The sequence below is a fragment of the Tupaia chinensis genome, unplaced genomic scaffold (assembly GCF_000334495.1).
Source record: "Tupaia chinensis unplaced genomic scaffold, TupChi_1.0 Scaffold148607_1, whole genome shotgun sequence".
NCBI classification, from domain to species: Eukaryota; Metazoa; Chordata; class Mammalia; order Scandentia; family Tupaiidae; genus Tupaia; species Tupaia belangeri.
The window spans coordinates 1,933,140-1,954,223 of record NW_006208456.1 but is presented as its reverse complement, the minus strand read 5'-3'; the positions used below and the strand labels follow the sequence as shown (position 1 = coordinate 1,954,223).

The window sequence follows — 21,084 nt, the reverse complement described above, 5'->3', positions numbered from 1 at the left end:
CGCCCCCCCCACCCGCGCGGGCCCACAGCGGCGGCGGCTCAGGAATACGGCTGCTCCTCCTCCGTCTGAGCGAAATGTGGTGTCCGCAGGGACCCGCCCGCCTGACCGAGCTTGGGCCTGCGAGGCCGGGCGAGGAGCTCCGGATTTATGGGGCTTGGGTGCGGGAGCCCTTCCCCTCCCAGCGTGCACGGGAAAGTGGACACGGACACAGCGACGGCGCCGCGAGTGTGGGAACAGGGGTGCAGGGGTGGCAGGGAACTGGGGCAAGTGCAGCGGAGGCCTAGGCTGGAGCGTGGAGCGCGGGCGGGCGAGCGTAGAGCCGCCTCACCCCGCGCACCTCAGACCTGTCATACCTCACGCCCGCCCCCGCACGCCCGCGCCGCGCCTCGCCGGGTGCTGGGCAGGCTAGTGCGGGTCGGGAACGCTGGAACCTGGGTTATGCCTGGGACCTGCATATGGCGGGCTTGGTGGCGCTAGTCATGTCCTCCTCGCGAGTCACACATGCAGGAACATGTGCACCAGGTTGCCCCTCGCAGGGCCTCCGCCCAGACCTCTGGGTCAGGGCCCGGGGAGGCAGAGGAACCTGGTGTGTCCTGGAACTTTCAAGCCTTGGCTGCAAGAAAGGCCTGGAGGAGGTGCCTGCCACTCAAACTGGGGGCCCGCTGAGACTCCCTGCCCAATCTGCACCGGTAGCCGCTGGAAGGAAGAAAGGGGAAGTTGCCCCATTTCCAACTTTGTTCGTCACAACTTTGGTGGCTTCTGCTCCCACTATCCCAAGTGAGACTTGTTTGCTGGCCTGTTCTCAGGCTAGGGGCGGCGAGGTGGGTAAGTGTGCTGGCCCTGGCTGGCCATGGAGGCCGCTGTGGCACGTGTGTGCAGGGGATCTCTGTTGGCAGCTGTGACTGGGGGGAGGGGAGGCTTGGGTTGCTCCAGCAGAGGGAGCCTGGCCTGGAGGCCTGGGCTCTCCTGGTTCCTGTAGTTTCAGGATTGAATCTGGAGGCCTGGTGATGTGGAGGGAGAACAGCAGCTCTCCCTGGGGGGCCTAGCTGAAGGAGGAAACCATCTGTTTTGCTCCAGAGCTCCCAGGGAAGGTGTGGCACGTGCCCCTTTAGAATTAGAGAATTACCCTTTCCATAGGTATTGCATGGCTTCCAGACCAAGGGTAGGAGAAATCTTCCTGGGATGGAAATTTAATGGGTGCATAAATTCTTTTTCCTACTGCTCTGGATGGTGAATAATAGGGATGTAAACATTCAATTACTGTGATAAACCATCTCACTGCGTGGCCCTGGTGTAGTCTCCCCTCTAATTGGACTGGCTTCTGGCTGGTCACTGTGCTGTGTGTAGCTCCCAGGGGACAAGGGGGTAAAGAACCTGGAGGACACCTTCTAGGTCATAAGGCTTGCTTGAAGATGGCCAGCCCACTGCCAGTGCTTGCTTTGCAAAACACCATAGAACCCCCTGTCCCCATGGCTCCGTCAGCCCCTCTCCCCATCTCAGACAGATTGCCAACTATAAGTTTTAACTTTTAAATGTGGATTTTAAAAATAGCTCCAGCCTTTGTGGTGGAGGGGAGGCTGCTGCTTTTAAGAAATGTGGGGTGGGGGATAGCACACAGTTAAGGATTTAGCTGAGGGCCTCCTGCGGCTGCCCAGGTACCAAGACCTCTGAGAGAAGAGGAGAGTAGATGGGGGCAGGGGATACCTGGCATAATGTCCTGGAAGGAGAATGGGCCCAGTCCAGGAATCTTTTTCCTCATCCTTGCAGTTGGCTCTCCTGGAAGAAACTTTGCACATGGTGGGGTAAAAATGGCCACAAAAATGGGCCAGCTGGTGGCATGGTGATTCAGGTAGCCGGATTCCACATGGCCTACTGTGCAGTTCGAGTCCTGGACCTGACAGCTTGAAAAGCATATGTGCCCCAAATCCCTAGAGGAGAAATGGAAAAGGGATTGCAATGTGACCCTCACCCAGGAGGGATGCTTTCTCACTTTCCCTGTTTCTCTATGTGTCCAGCTAGTGCATATGTACTCTAGCAAATCGAGTAGATAAATAAATAAATAAGTAAAGTCACAAGTAGCTAGGGGATATCTGCTTATCCTTTTAGTCCTGTTTCAAACGCCACTTCTGACAGCCTCAACCTTCTGCCAAATACTGACTTCCAGCTTAGGTACTTGCGTATATACTGTAGTGTGGTGTTCCAAAGCACAGACTTGGAGCTAGGGTCTCTGTATTTCCTTCATAGAGTTGCCATGCAATTTGAGTTATTGATAGATGCCTAAAGCCCATTTCAGTATTATATTAGTCTCTGTACTGGTGTGAGCTCTGTATTATTTTCACAATGCCTGGTTCCTAGTAGGTGTTTAGTAGTCCATGTTAATTGAACACATGAGTGTTAATCGAACACATCAAAAAATTGTGGACTTCGACTTGGGGTTGAGTGAGTCCCTGCTGCAGGGACCTCCTCACACAGCAGCATTGGTTTCAAAGGGGTCTGTCCACCGTGGGTAATTCTGCAGCTGGTAAACCCAGATCACTGGTCCTGCCCTGCAGCTGGCCTTCTGAAAGATATGTCCTGGTCCCCCTGACTCCAAGAGGACCTCAGGGTGAAAGAGGTGTAGAGCCTTCTTCCTGGGGATCTGCTCACCTGGGTATTTCCTTCTGCCAGGCCAGGGTGGCACCCTTCATGTGACCTTTGGGGTCTTCTTCCCTGACTCACTGCAGGCCACAGGAAGTGCAGCTAGTGGTTGCGTTGGAGGGGCTGCTTCGGCACATTAGCGCTCTGACTGTGCAGGGCTGAATGAAATCGCACCAGGCTGGGACTAGGTGGAGTGTGCTGGAATCCCCAGTTCTTACTAAGGGATCCACATTTGCATTCGAAGCAACATTCAGGATACCGTGAGCCTGTGAGCTCATTTGATGAATCAGAGGCATTACAGCATTACTTTGGTGTTGGAAACTGCAGTTTGGAATCCATATCACCTCCCTCCACTCGCAACACACACACACTTCCATGAGCCCTCAGTCATACACTTGGAGCAATGATAGTGGGGGGGCATCAATTCAGATTCCAGAACCATCAAGCAAAACTTACTCACACCCACGTCCACCCCCACGCTCGGAGCACCATTCCTGGATGGTGCGTGGACAGGCACCTGGGCAGTGACTCTGAAGGAAGCCTGGCAGGTGCCGGGGGATGAGGCCTGGGCAGACCTAGGTTTAAGATTCCAGTTTTCCACCTGCAGTGTGTCTTTGGGCATTGCCGAGCCTCAGTTTTCTCACCTGTAAAATAGGAGATGGTGATGAATAGGATTTTGTAGGATTGTGATAGTTAAACGAGACTATGCATGCAAAGCGATTGGCACCTAGTAGGTACTCAGCAGATGGTAGCTGACATTTCACCAGTTTCCAACCAGGTCAAGCTTCTGTTTGCCTTTTGCTTCTACCAGCTCAGGGGAAATGAAGGGTGCTCTGCTAAGAGGTGAGCGGTCTCTCCCAGACCACTGGATTTTCTAATTCACCCGGCCCTGAGCACAGCTGTGTGATCCACTCTCCCCTAGACGGCCCAGAGCCTGATGCCTGATGGTCTTTGCAAGGGACTCTGTCCCTGCATCAGAGGGTTAAGGGCTCAGCTTCCCAGAGATCAGATTGTGCTCTTGGGAACCTACCGCCCAGGCCCCAGGCTGAACTGCTCACTTGAGCAGGCAGGAGGAAAGCTGCTTTCTCAGCCCAGGAAAAAGTCCCCTCGTCTTTGCTTCACCTGAAACCTTCTAGTGTGACCTCGATGGAAATCTGGGTGGAGCTGGATATGGGAGTTGTTCCTTTAAAGACCACTTTGGCTCTGAACCAATGAAACAGGAGCAAGAGCGAGGGGAGTATTACCATATTACAGGAGGAGAAAGTTGCCACATGTCAGAAAAGAGCTGAGGTTTGCTAGGGTGGAGCAGGGGTCTCCAGGGAGGAGTTGGCTGGCTGTGGTTTGCAGGGGCACTGGTGGGGGCTGGTGGGAGGAGCTAGTGGGGAGGAGCTGGCAGGCCAAGGCTTCCTTGGCTGTCTTTCTCGCATTTACTCTTCCTGGAACATGGCCTCGTGCTGTGGCCAGCCAGGGAAGGTGCTCCCTGTTCCCTCTGCCTTTCCCCAGCCGCAGGAGCTTGTGATGAGAGCAGTTTTTCCAGGCACTTCTTGCTCCAGGAGCCTTGGGAAGGGGAAGGAGGGCCGCCAGGGCAGGGTTTATCCTGGCCAAGGCTTGGAGAGAGGGAAGTACACTAGGCTTGCAGCCAGAAGGGGGTTCCCTCTGAGGCCACCCAACTTCTCTGGGGAAATGGGGTCCAGACAGGAAGGGAATGGTGAGGGATTCCCATCCCCAGCTTTTTCCAATAGTTGGGCAGACAGCGGCCCTAATTCCATCTACTGTTGCCAGAACTTGCCAGTAGTTTGGAAGGGAAGGCCCTGGGAGCTCAGAAAGGGGTTTAAGTGGTAACTTGCAACTCTGGGAGTGTCTGGACCAGCACTTCAGCCCCCTTCTCCTCCTCCTTCTCCTCTTCCTCCTCCTCCTCCTCCTCTCTCTCTCCTCCTCCTCCTCCTGGCCTGCTGACAGCTCCTGGGCCAAGCACCTGGCTGTGGCTCAGAGCGCCCTCCCTACTTAACCTTGCTCTTGCTCTGTCTAAGGCTCCAGCTGGCTCCAGTCATACTTCTAGAATCTCCAGGTCCCGGAAGTTATCTCAGAGCGGGGAAACACTTTGGGACATGGGGTCCAATTCTGTTTTCAAATGGAGTAGCCGAGAGGTTCCCATGGACTGTCTCTGCTTTTACCTTAGGAGAGTAGAAAGAAGGGCTGCCCTTGTCTCCTGCCCCTGGTCACTGCCCCTCCCAGTTTGGAAGTTGGGAGGGCTGCTTCAGTGCAGGAAAAGCCCAGAGGAATACTGTCTAGGCTCCTGGGTGTGGCTCAGTCCTCAGCTGGCTCCACAGTTATTTATTTGTCTGTTTGCGTGTGTGTGAGTGAGTTCCGTGGTTGGAGGTTGGACCTGAGTGAAAGCAGAAGTACCCACAGCGTGTCAGCTATGCAGGGCGCAGATTGGACCTTACAGAGACAGTCGAGAGAGGAAGAAAGCCACCTCTGCACAGTGGCGGCTGCTGTTCTTTTTGTCTCTGCCGCCCTGCTTGCGAACTCGAGCCTGAGCATAAACAGCCCTTCCATGTTGCTAGCAGCTGCCTTTCCTTGCCGGCTTTGAGCAGAAGAGTGCCAAAAATAACCAGGCAGGCACTTCCACTTGTGGGACACTCACTGTGGTGGCCTGCAGGCTGGCTTGCTGGCTTTCCACAGGCCCAGTGTCTCTGCTGTCCCCACTCCTACTTCCTGTGGCCACCCTTCTCCAGCCTCCTTCAGGCAATGGCGTCTTCCCTTTGTAGTGCCCTTCTTAGAGTGAGCCAGGAGCATGGCACTCATCCTTAGGGGCCTGGGAGCTCTGCCAGGAGTTACCTGGGAACTACTCCTGCCCCACGGTATCCCTGCAGGCCCTGATGGCCCAGCCGAATCCAGAGGTGGCTGGTAATGAATGTGTTCTGGACTTTCTTGCCAGACCTCTCTCTCCTGGGTCCTTAGCCAACTGCCCTGCATGCCTGCAGCGCCCCATACTCTGGCTACAATGCCAAGTCTCCTTGTCCTGGCCCTCCTGGCCAGCTCGGCAGGAACTGGACGCATCAGTCCATGCATCTCCCCTCAGCTATTAAAGACTGACAGTGATGTCTGAGCTACCTCTGCCCCACGAGGGGAAAGGAAATCACCTTCTTGAGTGCTTACTTTGTGCCGGGCACTGCATCTGTGCATTACCACATTTAATCCCACTATAAGAAGCTATTGTGCCCATTTACCACTAAAGAACCTGGGGCTCCTGGGCTGGTGATTGGAGAAGCCAGCACACATTCTGTCTGGCCCTTTTTACCATGTAGCACCCACACTTCCCCCAGCTGTTTTCATGTGCAGAGGGAACAATGCCTTGACCCTTGGAATGAAGTACTGACGGTAGAAATTCCGGCACAATTAGACTGGCTGATAGAGGAGATATTTTGGTCTGGAAAGGGTGTGGCCTCTCTCTCAGACACTTTGCAGGGCAACCAGAAGCCTAGCCTTGAGCCGTGAGGCCCTGCTGTGGAGAGCTCAGCTATAAGCATAGCGGTTGCTGGACCAGTCCCTCATACAAGAGGAGTGGAAGGCTTGATTTAGGTATCCCAGGGACCTTCCAGGTGTCTTCTCTTCCCCAAATTCGTTTCAGTCTCTACAAGCCTGGGAACAGCTCCAGGGACCATAGGCTGGGATGGGTGGGATCTCGGGTCTTCCTTCCTGGCTGCTGGATCTGACCCCAGGGCCCATCATTTCCATTGGCTTGGCCCAGGTCCCAGAGAGCCTGGTTGGTGTGTATTTGGGGCTTGGGGTGGATGCTCTGCTGGTGCCCAGTGTGCTGTGCCAAAGGCCTCTGGGTGTATTTCAGGAACAATAAAGAATAAATCAACATAGGAGAAAAGGCCCTGCAGCAGCTGCTCAGAGAAGACGAGAAACGCTAGGAATGTGCCAGCGTTTGGCAGAGGTCCTGCATCTTGACCGGGGCCTGAGAAAGGGCGCGTCACTAACTTGATGGCCAGGTGAGTGAGCCTGCAGCTCTCTGCGCCCACCTGGCAGCCCTTGCAGGAGGCCCCTGGCAGCCATGCTAAGACCACTGCACCTCCAGAAGCAAGTCCGTGTGCTTTTTGGTGACTAGTAGGTATTGAAGAGCCATATCATCTGCATTATTTACTCTCACCCCAAACTGGCAGACACCAATCCCCACCTCCTCTCAGTCCTCCGGGTGAGTCTTGGCCCTTTCCAGAGCTGGCCAGAAAGGAGAGTCTGGGCTGACAAAGTCTTGGTAGCTTTGTTACCATACTCCATACTCCCTGCTCTACGTAGACTCCCAGGAGGTCAAGCACCAGTCCATCCCAGATCAGAGGCTGCTGAGTGGAATAACATCTACTGGGGAGGGCCTTGACCACAGCTCTCCCCAGGTTGTCAGCCATGTGACATGGGCAAGTCACTTTTATCTCTCAGGGCGAAACTACATCAGCTATGAAAGAGATATTGGACCAATAATCTGTGGATGAGTGTGTGTGTGTGGGGGGGGACACTGTGTCACCTATTCAGGATGTGCAATGAACGACCTTTATTTAGAATTTAACTTCTTGGGACCAGCAGTTGGCATAATGGCTATGTTGTTGTACTCTCATGTAGTTGACCATGGTTCGAGTCCTGGACCTAGTGGCTTAAACTGACACTGGGCATGTGTGTGTGTGCTCACGTGCCCAGGATCCTGAGAGAATGGAGGAAAAAGGATTGCAGTGTGGCCATCCCTCCTGGGGGGTGATTTTTCGCCGTCTGTCTCTCTGTCTCTCTCTGTCTTTCTGGCAAGCGCACGCGCCCTATAGCAAAAACCTCCCCCCCACCAAATAAAAAAAAGAATTTAACTTCTTGGAAGAAGCAGCTCCCCGACAGTCCCATGGAGAGATGTTGGGTGACTGTGGCCGGGAAGCTGATGCTCGAGGACCTGGTGGGGGAACCTAAGCACGAAGGGTGCTAGAGGAAGGGACAGTAGCCTGGGCCCCACGGGAATTTGAGGCATTTGACAAGCAGGGGAGAGTGGAAGCTGTATTTTTAAAGAGCTGTTGGCCAACCGTGGGTGTAGGTCTGGAGGGTACGGGAGGGGCCTGGCTTCCTCTTAGGCAGATGTTGAGCCTTCTGCAGGTTGGCCTAGTGGTAGTAATCACCCATGGCCTCCTCATCTTCAAAGCCACTCACCTGCCAGCCTTTCCCAGCCACCTTACCTGACCAGTCACACTTTCAGAACATCATGGTGGTTTTTCAGGCCCACTAAAGCTGCCCCAGGGAGAAGGGGTAATCAGCCCAGAGGCTGCTGCCATCTGTCCCAGACAGCCTGGTGTGACATCCGAGCAGGAGGCCAAGCCTAAAACTTGGGGAAGAAGTTTGCAGAAAGGGCTCTGGAGCCAGCCAGGCCCTTTCCAATCCCAGCCTTGCCTCTGTGTTCCTGTGACCTTAGGCAAATGATTTGACTCCTCAGATCTTTCCAGACTCTTCACTGAGAAAGGGGGAGAGTAATAATATCTACTTTGAGATTAAACAGAATAACGTGCATAGTACACTTAGTGCCAGGCTTAGCGCACAGTAGCATCCTCAAGAAATGTTAGAGGTCTTGATGAAGCCTCATTTGGGTGACATTGAGATTAACCTGGGCTCCAAGTTTTGCCCAGTGTCTTTCCAGTCTTTCCAGGACTCTGGACCTGTCTAAATGGAGACATAAAACATTGCTATTGGAGTCTGATTCTCTGCCCTGCTGCGCTCCTGGGTGTGTGTCCTCAGGCAAGTTTCTTTCCTTCTCTGGCCCCCTCTGTGGAATGAGGAATTGCGTGCGGTGAACACTGACATCCCTCGATGCTTAAAATCTGTTCAGCTTTCCCAGCTGGGCCCTGCTTTGCCAGTTGGCACTGCAGAGAGACCCGAGCCACCTTTTTCCACGTGGTGTGGAGGCTTTTCTTCGGGTGTGAGATCCTGCCGACGCTGCACTTCCAATCTACCTCTGCAGCTCTCCAGACCCCAACATCCTATGGGCTCTCCTGACTCAGGGCTTTCACAGATGCCCCGAATCTGGAGGGGTGGACCTGCTTCTGGTCAGGGCCGTGATTATAACACTCTCGAGAGGAGTGTTATAAACTGCCCTGCTTGGAAAAGCAGCAACTCTGGGAGGGACCATAAGGAACGGCAGAGTCCACAGCCGGCTTTGTGAAGTTCTCAAGTGCAGCATTTCTACTGAGGCCACAAGTATAGACCTGGGCTTTTTGAGGAGGGAAAATCAGTGAATGGTTAAAGCAGGGACTTTGAAGGCAGATGATAAGGTTTTGATGTTGATCCTTCCACTTTATCAGCAGAGCCTCGGTTTCCCTCCGTAGAATGGGGACAGTAAGACCCTGCAATGGGTAGTTGGTAAGCACCATTAGGGTACTACAGTGCTTGGCTTCCAGAAGTGCTCCAGAGATGTTAGCTCTCTTCTGTGGGGAGGACCTGCAGACCAGGAGTGGAAATATTTGCCTCCGGCCATTTTCCCAGGGAAAAACTGGCCTGCAGGACAAGCTGTTGTAACCTCAAAGGCCGCTCTATCCCCCAGCTGTTTGGATTTTAGAATCCAGTCTGGGGTCAGGTTCAGTGTGTTTCTGGCATGGGGGGTGGGATAGGGCTGCCCAGACATTTGCAAAAGCTTGCCAGATCTGCAGCTGCCCAGGGCTGTGTCAAATGTGTGGAGAACATGAACCGTGGAAGGAGTCACCTTTCTGAGACCAGGAGAACTTAGCAAGTTACTCCTAACTTTTGTTTTCTGTAAATTTCCCAGACGTTCCTTCTATTATATTATTGATTTCCAAGTTCAACCTATTTTCATAGAGAATCCACATAATAAGATTTCAGTCCTTTTGAATTTGTTGAGACTTGTTTATGGCCTAATTTATGCTCTATCCTAGAAATGTTCCATGCACTCTTTTTTTTTTTTTTTGGAGAGGTTATGCTATCGGGCGCATGTCCTCACCTGACAGACAGAGAGAGACAAAGCGAGAAATTACCCCCTGGGGATGGCCACACCGCAGTCCCTTCTCCTCCATTCTCCTCTCAGGATCTTGGGCACGCACACACACACACACACACACACACACACACACACACACATGCCCGGCGTGAGTTTTAAGCCACTGGGTCTAGGACGCGAACCATGGTTGACTACATGGGAGTCCAGTGACATAGCCATTACACTAACTGCTGGTCCCAGTGTTCCATGCACTTTTGAGAAGAAAGTGTGTATTCTGTTGAGTGGAGTGTTCTACAGATGCCTTTAAGTCTAATTGTTTCATAGCGTTAAAGTCTTCTATTTCCCTGTTGATCTTATGTTTAGTTTCAGGAAACAGACAATTCTGTTGAGTTTGTCTCTTTCTCCCTTCAATTCTGACAGTTTTTGCTTCGTGTATTTTGGGGCTCTGTCAGGCACATACATGTTTATAACTGTGATAGCCTCTCCGTGGTTGAATACTTTTATGATAAAATGTCCTTCTTTGTCTCTAGTAACAGTTTCTGTTTTACAGTTGGTTTCGTGTGGTATTACAACAGTATCTCTTGGTTACCATTTGCATGGTATCTCTTTCCTTTCAAGCTATTTGTGTCTTTTAATAAAAAAAGTATTGTCTTATAAACAACATGTAATTCAGGTGTGTTTCTTATTTATTTTTTTCTTTATTCGTCATAGAACATTTATGCATGCACATGATGGAGAGAAAGAGTGAGGGAAAGGAACATCCTCCCCAGGGCCTAGTCACTCTGTGATCCCCTCCCTCCAGTCCTCTAGCCTATCAGATCGTGGGCACTTATATGTGTACTTGGTATGTCTCAGCCTGACTGAGCTGGGGATTCAAACCATGGTTGCCCTGTGAGATCTGGCTTCTTTTGAGCAGAATATTACTGCTGTGCCACAGAACTGAGCCATAAATCATGGTGTTTAAAATCTGCCAACCTCTACCTTTTAATTGGAGTGTTTAATCCATTTACATTTAGAGTAACTATTGATAAGGTAGGATTTATGCCTGGCATTTTGCTATTTGATTTCTGCATGTTCCCTGTCTTTTTTGTTCTTCTCTTCCTCCATTACTATCTTCTTTGATGTTAAATAGATGTTTTTGAATATGTCGTTCCTGGCCTGTACAATGAGACAAAAGTAAGGGTTAAATGAGGTGCTGCCCGCAATGCGGCTCGATGCCAGGCAGATAGTGAGCTCTCAGTAAACATGGGTACTCAGATGAGAGTCAGGCACTGTAAGGGCCAGCATCAGCCCTAGGGCCAGCTGGAAGCAAAGTCCAACCAGAGCCCCATGGGACCCCTGGGTCTCCTGGGCAGGTAGTTCCTTTGGGGAATAGGAAGTGGTAGATCCTGGGACACTTACCCTGCCAGGCCTTGACAGCCCTGCCCTTGCCCTGCCCTAGCACCTGGGCACCACCAGGGCTGCTTATGAAGCACTGTAGGTTCCCCACCCTGTTCGTTCCCCTTACCTCCCACCAGACCCATGAGCCAGTCCCTGGTGGTGGTGGTGGGGCCACTGCACACATTGAAGTTTGAGGACCACTCCTTGACACACAGATAAGCAGCAGAGTGTGGCAGAGAGAGACCGCCTTGGAGTCGGCAGGCTTGGTTTTGAATCCCGGCTCCTCACGCATGAGCTCTGTGACTTTTAGTAGCCAACATTTCCTCATTTCTCAAGTGGGAATAAGTGGTTAAGCAAGTAAGCGCACTCACGTTGGGCATGCTGGTAGTGCCGGTTTCTGTTTCATGTGGCAGCTGCTCGTTACAAAGGTGGTTCTTTGGTTCTGGATGCAGGTCTTGTCTCCCTTGCCCCACCCCAGACTACTAAATTCCTCAAAGGCAGGAGCCAGTGAGTGGCAGCTCCTGCACCAGAAACCTAGTTACCTGACAAGCAGTCCACTGCCCCCTCCATTGGGCCACACTGCCTCCAGGCAGTTCCCAGCCTCAGTGCGGGAACAGAAGCATGATGGGATAATGGAGTAAAAGCATAAAGATTCAGAATGAGTCTGGGCCTGTAGTGCTGCAACTAAGCACAGCACAGAGAAGCTGGATCCCACATGGCCATCCAGGGTTCAAGTCCTCACCCTAGCCCGGAATCATGACAGGATAGAGAATTGGAGGAAAAAAGGATCGCAGCGAGACCAGGCCCCATTGTTGGTGTGGTGCTTTCTCTCTCTCCCTCTCTTTCATTCTTTCTCCCCTTGTCTCAGGTGCACACATACATACTCTCTGGCTTGGAGAAAAAGAATCAGAAATGGTATGTATCAGAAGACTGCCTGGAAAAGGCAGGCCTTAAAGGAAGGGAAACTGCCAGAGTAGAAACAGGACTTTCAGGCAGGAGGAACAGCTCCAGTGAGGGCTCTAAGCCAGGGACCTTCTGGGGGGAGGACACCTGTTTGCTGTGTCACTCTCTAACCCCTGCATGGGCCACCTTGCACTGTAATTGCTGTGTGTTTCTGTCTCTCTCCCACCACCACCACCTCAGAGTGGGGGCTCCATGAGGGTAGGGGCTGTGCCTTGTCTCCTGTGTCTCCCCAGGGCCTGGTTTGTAGCCAATCCTCAGCAAATGCTTGTTGAACAGATAAGGGGCAGGAGGCAGACCAGCCGGGCAGCGACAAGGCATGCTTGGTAGGGATTAAGCAGGGGGAGGCTATGTTAAGGGAGGCCCCCATGAATGGCCTCCTCTGTATCTTAGCCCAGGGCAGAGTCTGGCACTGGGACACTCAGGCACAGACTCTAGAAAGCTCTGCCTAAGACCTGCCAGAAAGCCAAGCCTTTCCAGAGCGGGAAAACAGAACTGGAGCTGCATCTGGTGAGCCCTGTAGGCATAGAGTGTGCTGTGCGGGAACTGCCTTAGGGCCCCAAAAAGCTCCCGAAGGCCCTTGGCAGAGGTTCAGTACTCGAGGACCTCACTGCAGGACATTCGCTGCATCTCCTGTGGAGAGAGCCCAAACATGCCAGCTGCTGCCTTATGCCTTATCCCTGCTGGGATTCCCGAGTCACGGGCCATGCCCAGCAGGGAAGCAGTCAGTCCTTCCAGTGTAGGCAAAGCTGAGCCCGCAGGCGTGATCCTTTCCTGGCTTTGCTATGACCCCACGCTTTCTCTCTGCATTAGCTTCCCCTGTGATCCTGGTTATTCTGGCCTCCTGGGGACACCTGCAGGCCTTTGTAGGGCAAGAGAGGAGGGAGACAACAAAGGTAGCTGGCTGGCTGGAGTTCTGAGAGTGCTCAGAAGGCAAAGGGTTCCCCGCTAACCTTAAAAACGTCTCAGTGTTGGGTTTTTACTGCCAAGACTCACGCTGCAGCCAGCTTGAACCCTGACCAAACTTCTGAGCCTGACCAGCTTAGCTCAGTTCCAGGCTGAGACTCCTAGGACTCGGGATTCCTCACCTGTGGGCCTGAGCTCTCTATTTTAGAGGTGAAGTTAGCCCGGAGAAGAGACTGGGGACTTTGGCTAGGGGACGGGTAAGCGCGGGGCCTGCTGCCTGCTCTCCCACACCCTCAGGGGAAATGACACTTGCAGAGGCAGGTCCATGACGTGACTGCATTGGTGCCTCCTTCCTTATTGGTTTGCAAACCCATAGAACATGGGCTATGTGTGCAGTGGCTTGGAGAAATGGGGCCCTCTGCCCCGTGTGTGAACTCCTGGTTGGGACCGGGCGAGTGTGTGTTGGGGAAGAGGGGATTGGCATTGCAGACAGCTGCTGTCCGTGTCCATGGGAAAGATTTGTGTAGGGCCTGAATAACTCTTGCTGGCCCGAGACAGCAGTTCCAGGCCACTTGCCTAGTCTGGCGATGGCCAGAGACTCTTGAGTATCTGAGACAGAGCTTCTCAGGATGTGAACTTGGATCAGGGGCCAGCCGGACTGTGCTGGGCTCCTCTGGGTGGTGGGGGTTTGTCGTGGCCTTCTGGCATCCCAGCCAGATCTTGGTGTCTCAAGGTCCAGCGAGCCATGTCAGGGCACAAGGTAAGCAGATCCATAGGCTTATGTCTCTGGCATGGTCTGGGTGGCTTGGGAAGCCTAGGGTGAGGGAGAGTGGGCAGTGGGGCTAGCACTTTTTCAGGTGGCCTGCAAGTAGTGTGAGTTAGCAAGTGAGTGAAGGGACAAGTGGCTTTGGGCAGCATTTGGAAGTCTTACATTTATCTTAGTCGAAGAGGGCCTGGGGCTCTTGCTAGGCTGAGTCAGGATCCTGGGCCTTCACCTCAGTATTCCGGGCAGCTCTCCTGGGCATCAGGGAGAGAGATTGGAAGTCAGAGCCAGGTGGGAAATGCCGCTGTGAGAGGCTCCTCTGCACCTAGGCATGACTTGGGCTCACCTAGGGCACAGTCTTGAATGAGCATCCCAAGAGACAGGGACAAACCGAGGGCCAAGGTACAACAGTCTGCAAACTGCTTCGTGGAGCCTGCTGCCTGCTGGGGATGCGACAGGCATCTGGGAAGTCGTGGGCTGAGCAGACTGTGTACAATGGTGGGGGCAGTCAGCTCGGGAGCTGCTATGGGCTCACCATGCGGGCCCTGTCTCAGTCTTGGGGCCTGAAAGTAGTGTCTGAGGCCTGAGGGTAAGCGGGACTTGGGGACAGGGTAGAGAGCTTGGACTTTGGAGTTCCAGGGCCTTGTCAAATGCCAGGCTCAGGTCTGCTCACCCTTGAGTAGCCACATGAGCTCCAACTCCTCCATTTCCTAGTGCTGAGCTTGTGGGGCCTGGGGTGGGCCAGGCTGTAAGAGCAAGAGTCTGGAACATGAGCCTGCAAGAGCAGAGGAGGGAGTCCTCCTTTCAGCTCTCGCCCTCAGGTTAGAGCTCAGCCCCTGCGGCCGCTGGGATCAAGCTGGCACCTTCTCCCTTGACTCATAGCTGTTTCTCAGGTGAACACACTCGTGCGCCCCATAGGAGCTGGTGAGTGGTTCAGGTCCCCTGTGTGGTTGTGGCCCAGCCCCCTTGCCCTGTGTCAGGGCTCACCGGAATTTCCTAGGGTCGGCCAGCCAATGTTGGGCGTTCTGCGGGGCTGCTAGTGGCACGTGTGGGGCAGTGTGTGTTCAGGCTGATGTCCTGGAGAGCATGGTGTCAGTGCTGAACACCAAGAGCTTCGCTAACACCCTCCCTTCAGTGTCGCAGAACACACATGTGGGTTTAGCACTGTTTTGCTGCACACTGCTTTGTTCTGTAGAGAGAAAGTGCTTCTCGCTATAGATCTTCTTGAAAGCCTCTTAGATCCCTGGCCTTGATACTGTCGTCTTCAGCCAAGGGGTCCCTGTGGGTCTGGTCAAGGACTGGTTGTAGCAGCGAAGAGCCTGGAGGAAGGGAGAGTGACTAGAGTGTGACAGACAGTCAAACAGACTGATCGAGTGGGCTGCAGCATCTGGGGCCCCACGGTGACTGCGGGTTTCCTTTTGCAGGGTTCCTGTGCATCCGTGGTCAGAGGCCCTGCAGCTGGTCCCAGGGGTGACTGCCTGCAGGAGTTCCTCATTACACCCGCTTCCCTGAAACTACGGGACTTGGGCTGTAGGTTGGCAGCTTTCGGAGAAGGTGGCTTCCTTCCTCTTCCGCACTGCGAGGAAGGCCAGGCTGATTTCCACCTAGGGACAGCGAGGCAGGGCAGGGCAGAAAAAAATGGGAGGAAATGGTTCAGACCTGGTCTGAGTTGCAACCCGGGAAGTGCCAGTGGGGTCAGAATGGAAGCTCTACTAACAGCAGCCAGAACTGAGCCTGGATGCAGTTGCATGGACCTAAGAGTCAAGGCCCAGAGTGCAGGGTCAAAGTGGCTAGTGCATCATGCCTCCATGCAGGAGTGAGGATCTCAGCTGTACTGGGGGAGAACGCTGTGAGAGGGTTACCTGCCAAGGGTTCAAGCAGAGGGAAGGGGCTTCTCAGTGCCCCTCAGAGGAGGAATGTCTGTGTCCAGAAAAATCTTTGCTCTGAGATGGTGGGGAGCTTGCTGTAGAAGGAAGGAGTGTACAGAGGGAGCTAGGGTCTTAGTGGCATGTCTCAGAGACTGGCAGACCAGAGTTCAAGTCCTAGTTCTGCAGCTTGGTTACTGTGACCATAGGTAAGTTACTTAGCCTCGTCTAGCTCTCCTGTAAAATGAAGGTTAAAGTAATAATGCCTGCCTTGTAAGCTGTTGTGTTAATTAAAAGGATGCAAAACACTTAGGACCCACCTGGCCCAAGTGCATTATTATGATTATTATTATTGCTACTATTATTACTTAGTGCCCTGCTGCCTGGGTGTGTCTCCCCTTCCCCCTTCCTCCCAGGTTCCCAGGCATTATCCCCATACAGTGACCTTTCTTCTCTAGGGGGTCCTGGGCCTGAGTGTCTGTGCCCCCTGGCACTCTTAGCTCTCCATTGAGGGTGACAGAGAGGCCTCTGCAGCAGGAAGCTTCTGAGGTGACTCAGCCTCCGCAAAATAGCCCCCTTGATTTCTTCTAAGCCAATCCCTGTCCCAGCTGCAGAGACCTGCAGCGGTGACCTGAGTAGCGTGTTCCTTGATGGACAGGGTGGACATGGGAGGCAGACCAGCTGGACCCAGCCCTTCTGGGGCACACAGCTAGGAGTGAGCCCCTGCAAGACCTGCCTCTGGCCTCTGGCCTTATCTCTGGGCAGAAGCAGCTGTATCCTGGAGCTCCATTCTCAGACTCCACTTCTGTCTTTCTCAAACCCTATGGGATACACTCTCTGAGTGGCCATCCCCATGCCTGGGCCCCTCCATCAGGTGCAAGCTGGCACGTTCACCCAGGCCCGCCTGCCACGTGGGCCCTCCCTTGCTCCAGGCCCCAAGCATTTGCTATTGCTGTGCTTACAAGGTGACAGGGCTATGATGAGAGTGGGGAAGAGGCATGAGGCCTGAGAGCTGGAGGTGGGGTGGGGGGCTCGCAGCTGCCCTGTGGAGGCATGTTTGCTGGCGGGATCTCCTACTGCGCTCCTCCTCCTCCTCTACTCTGGGAGCAGGAGTGGGCTGTTCCTGCCTGGGGCTTTTCTGCTTCTGCAGACACGTACAGCTCTACAGCTTGCTGGGCTAAAGCTCCCTTGGAGAGGCGGGGCTGGACAGTCCCACCCTGCAGCTTGAGGAAGGGGGGTATTCCAGGGTGATTTTCAATCTGGACCGGCTTTTGGGTCTCTGCTCTGAATTAGGTTAGTGGTCAGAGAAAGAAAGTTTCAAAACAAGAGAAAGGAGTTGGTTCAAAAGGTGGTTTCCCTGGCTTTCAGCGCTCCTTCTGGTCCAAATCCTCCCCCTCTGCTTGCTGGGGGCCCTCCTAGCCTTCTTCCCTCCCTCCCCCCAACTCCATATTTGAACACAAAGGGGGTGCCATGGGGAGGGACTTTCTCACTCTCTTCACTGTTGGCCAGAGCTGAGGAAGGAAATGGAGGAGGAAGTTACTCCCCTTCTGGGTGCTGGGTGAAAGTGAAAGATAGGGAGGGGGCCCCTGTGAGTCACAGCAGCAGCCGGCAGGCTCCAGGAGTGCATGGGCTGGGAGCTGCGGAAGCCTGCAGAGGAGCGATAGCAGCAGGGCCTGGGCCCTGGGAGGGGCATTCCCAGCCCTGGCAGGGTAGGAGGTGGTAGCCAGGGCTTCCGACTGCCAGCCCCTGCCCTCCTGGAGGCTGTTGGGGCTGTCAGCAATGACTTGGACTTGCAGGTTATTTTCCAGGCTGCCTGAGCTCTTTACCTCCCTTTCCCAGAATCTTACCTGGGGAAGAGGTGGGCTGTGTAGCTACCACCCCAAACGACTTTCCAGGGAGGGAAAAACGAACCATAAAAAGCTCCTCCGAAGAAAGAAAAAGCCTTTTAAAAACACATAAAGCAGCTATGTCATTTGTAAAATACAAGTCTGGAATCTGTCTGTTGCATAGCAAGATAAATAGAGCAACCTTTTAAACATCAAGTTAGAAAACAAAAACAGAAATTCCGTGAGCATTTAGTCATGACAGATCATGCAGAAACCTCCTGGACCAACTCTAGCTCCCTAACGTCGGAGTTAGGGAGCTGGGGCTGCTGACCTGTTCCTAGGCTGGGTTCTGCCTCCAGCCAGCCAGGGCTGCAAAACAGGTTCTGTGCTGGTTTGGGGAAGACTGGCTGGCAGAGTCCCACCCAGCAGCTCTTCCCAGGGGTGGGGCTAGGGCTGCACACACCTTCTAGGCCTCACCTACATGCCTCACTGTAAGGACTGAGGGCCTAGCCCTGGGCCCTGGACTCTGCAAGGGCCGAGTAGGGTGCCCAACCCTGGGGCTGCACAAGAGGTGTGGCTATGTTGGGACAGACCCCTGTCCTGTCCACTTCCTGTGTTTGATGTGCTTGGAGCAGCAGAGGAGTTGCTGGTGGATGAAGTCCTTTATCTGGTGGGAGGCTACTATGTAAACAGATGTGCCAGGAGGACCAGGCCTGGACGCCCAGTGAAGGGAGCCAATAAGGCCTTTGTTACCCGTTTGCTCAGCTTGGTGGAGGGGCCTTGGGCGGGGGGCTGCCCCATGTGCCCCTTAGCAGTGCCTCATGTAGTATGAGAATTACACAGCCAACTGCTGGGGTGCCAGGCTCTAACAGGTGAGGTGGTGGGACAAGAGGAGTTGCAGGCTACCTCAGGGGCTGCCGATTTGCCTCCCTGGAAGCTCTCCCAAAGCTAGTGGCTCCTGCCTGACCTATGCAGCTCTGTGACCTTGGGCTTGTCCCTGTGACATGCAGGCCTTGGAGGCCTCTTTCTCATACTAGTCTAACATCGGGCCATCCTGGGACACTGTGGCTGACCCTCTCCCTCCTCTTCCCTCTGCAGGTTACAGGACCTGTGGAACGTCATGAATTAGAACGTGTAGACTGACCAGGAGCCTCTCCGGAAGACCAGGGCAGAGCCAGCTCTTCCTGCCCAACTGCATCGTGCAGCCCCGTCCTCTGTCTCTGCTCTGCCCTCACTGGCCCCTGGACAAGGGCCAGGCGTCCTGCAGGACCTTTCCTGGGGGATGGGCAACTGGTGAAGGAGGGTGCCCCACAGAGGCTTAGTTGACCACACCATGAACCTCCAGGCCCAGCCCAAGGCTCAGAACAAGCGGAAGCGTTGCCTCTTTGGGGATCAGGAACCCACTCCCAAGGAGCAGCCTTCAGCCCTGCAGGCTCCCCCACAGGCTGTCAGAGTGAAGGAAGAGCAGTACTTGGGGCACGAGGGCCCGGCTGGCACAGCTGCCACCTCTCAGCCTGTGGAGCTGCCCCCTCCCGGCAGCCTGGCCCTTCTGAATTCTGTGTTTGGCCCTGAGCACAGCACGACAGCCATGCTGTCCCAGCAGGTGGGCTCTGTAAAGTGGCCCAACTCAGTGATGGCACCGGGCCGGGGCCCAGAGCGTGGAGGTGGGGGTGTCAGTGACAGCGGCTGGCAGCAGCAGCCGGGCCAGCCTCCACCGCACTCCACGTGGAACCGCCACAGCCTACCCCTCTACAGTGGACCCAAGGGGAGCCCCCATCCTGGCATGGGGGTCCCCACCTACTATAACCACCCTGAGGCCCTGACTCGGGAGAAAGGGGGTGCCCAGCAGCTGGACCGCTATGGAAACGCTGTGCGGCCTGTCATGCCACAGAAGGTGCAGCTGGAGGTTGGCCGGCCCCAGGCACCCCTGAACTCTTATCATGCAGCCAAGAAGCCCCCAAACCAGACACTGCCTCTGCAACCCTTCCAACTGGCCTTCGGCCACCAGGTGAACCGGCAGGTCTTCCGGCAGGGCCCATCACCCCAAAACCCCGTGGCGGCATTCCCTCCGCAGAAGCAGCAGCAGCAGGCACTGCCACAGCAGGCAGCCCTGCCCCAGATGCAGCTCTTCGAGAACTTCTACCCCATGCAACAGCCGCCCTCGCAGCAGCCCCAGGACTTTGGCTTGCAGCCGGCTGGGCCACTGGGACAGCCCCACCTGGCTCACCATGGCCTGGCAACCTATCCCTTCCCTCCCAACCCCGACCTGAACCCAGAACTGCGCAAGGCCCTCCTGCAGGAGACTGCTCCGCAGCCCGTGCTACCTCAGGCCCAGATCCCCTTCCCCCGCCGATCCCGCCGCCTCTCTAAGGAAGGTATCCTGCCTCCTACCACCCTGGATGGGGCTGGCACCCAACCCGGGCAGGAGCCCACTGGCAATCTGTTCCTCCATCACTGGCCCCTGCAGCAGCCTCCGCCCGGCTCCCTAGGGCATCCCCATCCTGAAGCTCTGGGATTCCCACCAGAGCTGAGGGAGACACAGATGCTGCCTGATGGGGAGAGACTGGCACCCAATGGCCGGGAGCGAGAGGCTCCTGCCATGGGCAACGAGGAGGGCCTGAGGGCAATGGGCCCAGGGGACTGTGGACAGGTGCTACGGGGTGGAGTGATCCAGAGCACACGGCGGAGGCGCCGGGCATCCCAGGAGGCCAATTTGCTGACCCTGGCTCAGAAGGCGGTAGAGCTGGCCTCACTGCAGAATGCAAAGGTGAGAGACGGGGGTGAAGGCTGGGTCTGGCAGGGAGCAGTGGGGAGCAAGTAACACCAGGCCCACATGGGCTGGTTTTTCAGTTCACCGAAGGAAATGAAAACCTGTACATTTTAGGGTGTTCTGAATCCTTACATGCAGAGACCTCCCATGCAGGTGCATTCATACCTGAAGGGAAGCTGAGATTTATACACACAAAGGCAGGAATGTGTGTTGCACCCCTGTGGGGTAGCTTCTTCCTGTGGGACTTGAAGGACTGGGAGTAGGGGAAGGTGACACCATTTGCAGATCCAGTATGCTGAACGAAAGACAAGAACGGTGGTGGTTTACATGGGGATTTCAGTTGTCAGTGCAATGAGCTTGTAATCAGATAGATTCATGGAGCTAGCCAGTGGTGTGGTGGGTAAGGCACTGGATTCCCACATTGCTACCATGGTTTGAGTCCTGTTCCCAGCAGCTTGAAAAACGCCAGGCACATGTGTATGTGTGCCCAAAATCCCTAGAGAATTGAGGAGAAGGAAATGCAGCATGGTCATCCCCCTTGGAGGGTGACTTCTCACTTTCTTTCTCTCAGTCTCTCTCTCTCTGGTGAATGTATGCACCCTGTGGCCACCCCCCCCCCCAAAAAAAAAAGATTTATTTTGTCATATGTAAATTATACTGTAATAAAATAGATTAATAAAAGAGAAAATAATGAGAGGGAGGAATAGTGAATGGAATTTGTGTTGTGCCTGGACTTTTAAAAAAATGTATCACCAAATCCAATGAAACGGGTGCTACTAATTGTCTTGGGTTTATAGCTAAAGAAGCTGAGACTCAAGTGAGATTTCCCGAGGCCGCGCAGCTAGGGTAGAAGCACAGAATCTGACTCCAAAGCCATGCCTGCCTCTTCCTTCAGTAGAGGCCTCGGCCGCTGGAGCTGCAGGGCAGGCTGGAAAGTGGGAGACTGCAGCATTTGCCTCGTGCTCAGGGACAGACTTCACTGTAGATGCTCCCCGGGA

The 21,084-nt window shown here is 54.3% G+C and overlaps 1 protein-coding gene across 3 annotated transcripts in view; it reads left to right on the top strand.

Annotated features, from left to right (window-relative positions):
• The window catches only part of MIDEAS (mitotic deacetylase associated SANT domain protein), a 46,046-nt gene that overhangs the window by 911 nt on the left and 24,051 nt on the right, over positions 1–21,084 (top strand). For all 3 annotated transcript variants that reach the window (XR_001369848.2, XM_014585017.2, XM_014585016.2), the window contains exon 2: positions 18,415–20,083. Coding sequence is in view for 2 of the 3 variants with exons in the window: in XM_014585017.2 (XP_014440503.1) it covers positions 18,650–20,083 (1,434 nt within the window). In the remaining variant the exon portion in view is untranslated. The remainder of the gene's footprint in view (positions 1–18,414; positions 20,084–21,084) is intronic.